Source organism: Octopus bimaculoides, chromosome 26 (genome assembly GCF_001194135.2).
Source record: "Octopus bimaculoides isolate UCB-OBI-ISO-001 chromosome 26, ASM119413v2, whole genome shotgun sequence".
NCBI lineage: Eukaryota > Metazoa > Mollusca > Cephalopoda > Octopoda > Octopodidae > Octopus > Octopus bimaculoides.
In genome coordinates, this window is record NC_069006.1 from 3,150,336 (window position 1) to 3,154,452 (window position 4,117).

At 35.1% G+C, this 4,117-nt stretch overlaps 1 protein-coding gene across 1 annotated transcript in view; it reads left to right on the forward strand.

Moving 5' to 3' along the window:
* The window catches only part of LOC106871152 (acid-sensing ion channel 1C), a 79,599-nt gene that overhangs the window by 66,719 nt on the left and 8,763 nt on the right, over positions 1 to 4,117 (forward strand). Inside the window, exon 3 of the mRNA XM_014917461.2 lies at positions 2,663 to 2,827. Within this exon, the coding sequence (XP_014772947.2) occupies positions 2,663 to 2,827 (165 nt within the window). The remainder of the gene's footprint in view (positions 1 to 2,662; positions 2,828 to 4,117) is intronic.

Consider the following 4,117-nt stretch of genomic DNA (forward strand, 5'->3'; position numbering starts at 1 on the left):
TGTGTGTGTGTGTGTGTGTGTGTGTGTGTGTGTGTGTGTGTGTGTGTGTGTGTGTGTGTGTGTATGTGTGTGTGTGTGTGTGTGTATTATATATACATACATACATACAAACGTATGTGTGTATGTATGTATGTATGTACAATCAATGATCTGCAGTTGCCAATATTTTCCAATTACTTGCCGCAATAAAGATGAAAATGTCACACTAAAACTAAGGCAATAATTCCTGAAAAGGCGTATTACACCCGACTGCAGATGTAATAACAAGTGAACATCCGCTTTGTGTGTATACGTATATCAATCTATTAATATTTATCGTTATATTCCTCCACATCCACACACACACACACACTTAATATATGCGTAATGTTTAGTTTTTCGTCTGCATACTTGAACCTGCGATGTTGCTCTTTATGCTTTTCATGTTGCTATTTACTTAGTTGTCCCTAAAGAATCTCTTAGATGACGTTGGTTAAAATATTCAAACTTTGCACGGTTATACTGACCAGGTTGGGTTAAAACCACGAAGCGAAGGGTAAATGTCGTGCTATTGAACAGCCTCTGAAGAATATACATTCATATATTAAAGAACTTCAACAGAAAATTAATATTCTAATCCCAATATTAAAGCATTATGCTCGAAAGTATTATTTATTTATTGTTGATGCAGTTTTGTTGTAGATTGTCTGAGTACAAACGGAAGTGATTTGTATTCAGTGACATTTTAATGTAATATTTACTCCTCGTGCCAGAAGCATTCCGTCCAGTGGGTGTATGTAACTTGATCAGCTGGCCGATCTTACTCAGGTTACTTCGTTGTTCGTCAATAACTTCCATGACTGCTGGATGGTTGGTCGGGTGGATGGTAGTAGTCTAAGTACGTTTGTACTAATGCACTTCAGAAACTTGGTGATTCTAATCATTGATCTTACAGAGGCTCTTTAGACGGTACAGAATCACGTGAGGGCCGCCATTTGTCATCGGATGACCCTTCCACCGAAGCCGCACGTCTGCCATGTTGCTTGCCATGGTATCGTTTGTAATTCTAATCCGGGTGGCTGTCAGGTTCTATACTTTGTGCTAAAGGGTTGCCCGTGTTTGGTTCAGAACAACATATTGTATTTCCATACCCATCACTAACCCCTAATAACTTGGACACGCATGGGCAACCTTTCAAGAAGCGGGCCGTATGAGACATGACTCATCATCTCTGTCTCTCTCTTTCTCTCTCTCGCTCTCTGTTTCTCTTACTTTTTATCTCTCCCACTCTGTTTCTTTCGCTCTCTGTCTCTCTTGCTCTCTATCGTTCCCACTCTGTCTCTCTCTATCTCTCTCACTTTCTGTCTTTCTCGTGGTTCTGGGTTCAGTCCCACTGCGTGGCAGCTTGGGCAAGTGTCTTCTACTATAGCCTCGGACCGACCAAAGCCTTGTGAGTGGATTTGGTAGACGGAAACTGAAAGAAGCCCGTCGTATATATATGTATATATATATGTGTGTGTGTGTGTGTGTGTGTGTCTGTGTTTGTCCCTCCAACTTCGCTTGACAACGGATGCTGGTGTGTTTACGTCCCTGTAACCTAGCGGTTCGACAAAAGAGTCCGACAGAATAAGTACTGGACTGTAAAAAGTCCTGGGGTTGATTTGTTCCATTAAAACTCTTCAAGGCGGTGCTCCACCATGGCCGCAAAGTGACTGAAACAGGTAAAAGAATAAAAAGATAAATGTTTGTATATAATATATATTGACGTCATAAGGAAGAGAGACAGCCTCACTCTTGGATAATATGTATAGAGCGTGAGACTAAAAGCCTTGAAAGCAGCTATTCAACGATTGAAATCAATAAAGATTTTAAAATTAACAGAATTCTGCTTTAAGCACGTCATATAACCTCTCATTTTTACTTTTTAGAATTTTCAGAATTTTTGTGAATCGTGAATTTTTTAATGAATTTCTTCAGAATTTTCGTGAATTTGTATTCTACACAAGGAATTCACACGACTATGAGAAACATTTTTTTCTAATTTTTCGAAATTAAAAAGAATTTTTTTTTTTCATTTTTTCGAATTTTTTTCGATTTTTAGAATTAAATTTTTTTAAATAAGGACAGTCCAAATTTTTGGCTTAAATCTCAGTAATAGAATATCAAATGTATTTATGGGGAGAAAAAGATATTGGTAAACATCAATATGTAAAGACTGACTAACAAACGGGGAGCGCATGAGGTGGTCGTGAGATGTGCTAAAATAATAGCTAAATAGCCCTTAAATCACGCACCAAAAAAATTTGGTGGGTTGGTTTGCATAATCGTATGAACTTTCGTGTGTAGAACACAAATTCGCAAAAATTTTCTGAAAATTCCAAGTATTAAAGAAAAGTCATGAGGGATATATAAGGCTTAGAGCAGAATTTCACTAAAAATTTAATATTCAGAAAGAGCCGTACAAACAAATATACATAGATACATAAATACATACATAGATGCATGCATACATACAACCCAGAATTGTCAAGCAAAGAAAGAGACCGGCTAACACTAACTTCACATATTCAGTCTATAAGTGGAACAGTAAAGATATGCAAGGCTTTCTTAAATTTCGATAGGTAATAATCAAGGTTGTTGTCATCCAAACTCCAATGATGGAATATATATATATCTTCAACAGAGCGACAAAAGCCGCAGAACTTCAACGGTATCGGTTACTGGAATATATTTACAATAACGTGAGATATGTAGACTCATCAGAACTGGAGAGATTTGGCTATAACAACATAACAATGGAGGAGCTGTTCAAATCTGTTGCACACCAGAAAGAAGATATGATTATATCGTAAGTATTATGCTAGCTTTCTTGTTTCTTGCTTCTTGGGAGGAAGTGGTGTACACTTATTTCTTATATACCGATTATCACTTGTAACGTTTCTGGTGTCGTTGTCGTTACTAGAACGAATTTAATAAAGACAAAGATAGATAAAGACAAAGTCAGACTGCAAACGCAGAATGTATGGAAAAGGGTATTAAATCATTAATCATCTTCTCATGGAGTGCAATACACTAGCACAAAAGGATAATGAATTCTAACTTGTCTTTTATTGGAGAATTTACTATTATATTATGTAATGTGTCCTTTCTTTAAGATCGTAAAATAGTGTTTCACGAATTGACTTCCTAGAAACCCGTGTTTCGTGAAGAAATGCGGAGTTTCCGCATAATAAGATACTACTTCTTAAGGAAATTTAATAGAAATTTATTTTATGAAAAATATTGTTTTTACTATTTTCAAAATATTGGTCATTTTCTTATGAATAAGTTATCTCTCTTTAAAAACTCTTTTTACATTTAATGACTCATTAATGTTTACTGGGGTGAGAGTTATCTTTGAAATATAATTATCGTTTCCTCAGGTTGTTGACATTCGTTTAAGGGTTCTTCAATTTTAATTTTATTTACTATTTGTTTTTTGTTTTTTTGTTTTTTTTGCTTCCTTAATATGATCAGTTTCCATGGAAAGATCCCATAAAACTATGTAATCATCATTTACGACATTATGCGGTTCGTGTTCATACTTCTTTTTAGTCACTTCAAACCTACAAACCTGGTGGATAGCATTCTAATACACTTTTACCAAAACAGTCAATATCTTCGCTTATACCTCTTTTGTGTTAGCTTATTGCACTCGCTTAGAAGATAGTACTTCTGTCCTCTTTTCTACACATTCTGCTTTTGCACTCTGACTAGTTTTCATTGACTGGCTTTTATCAATCTTTGTCTTTATAAAATTCATTCCAATGCCTTGTACTTGAGCTGTTATAATTAGTGATTTAGTTTCCTGATGCATCAAGTTTCGGTTTCTCAGCCACATAGCATTCTTTACTGACAATGTTCTCAATTTATTGCATGAATTAATCGTTTTATTATTATTATTATTATTATTATTATTATTATTATTATTATTATTATTTATATAGAAAGGATTGAGGTAACTCCTCCTGAAGATATAGAGTCAAAATTAAAAGAAGAGTGCCATTTGCTATCTCGTGAACAATATTTCGACATCTTGCGTGTCTTCCACTGGTTCAAAAAATAAATTTGTCAATCTACTTCATTTTCGTTTATATAG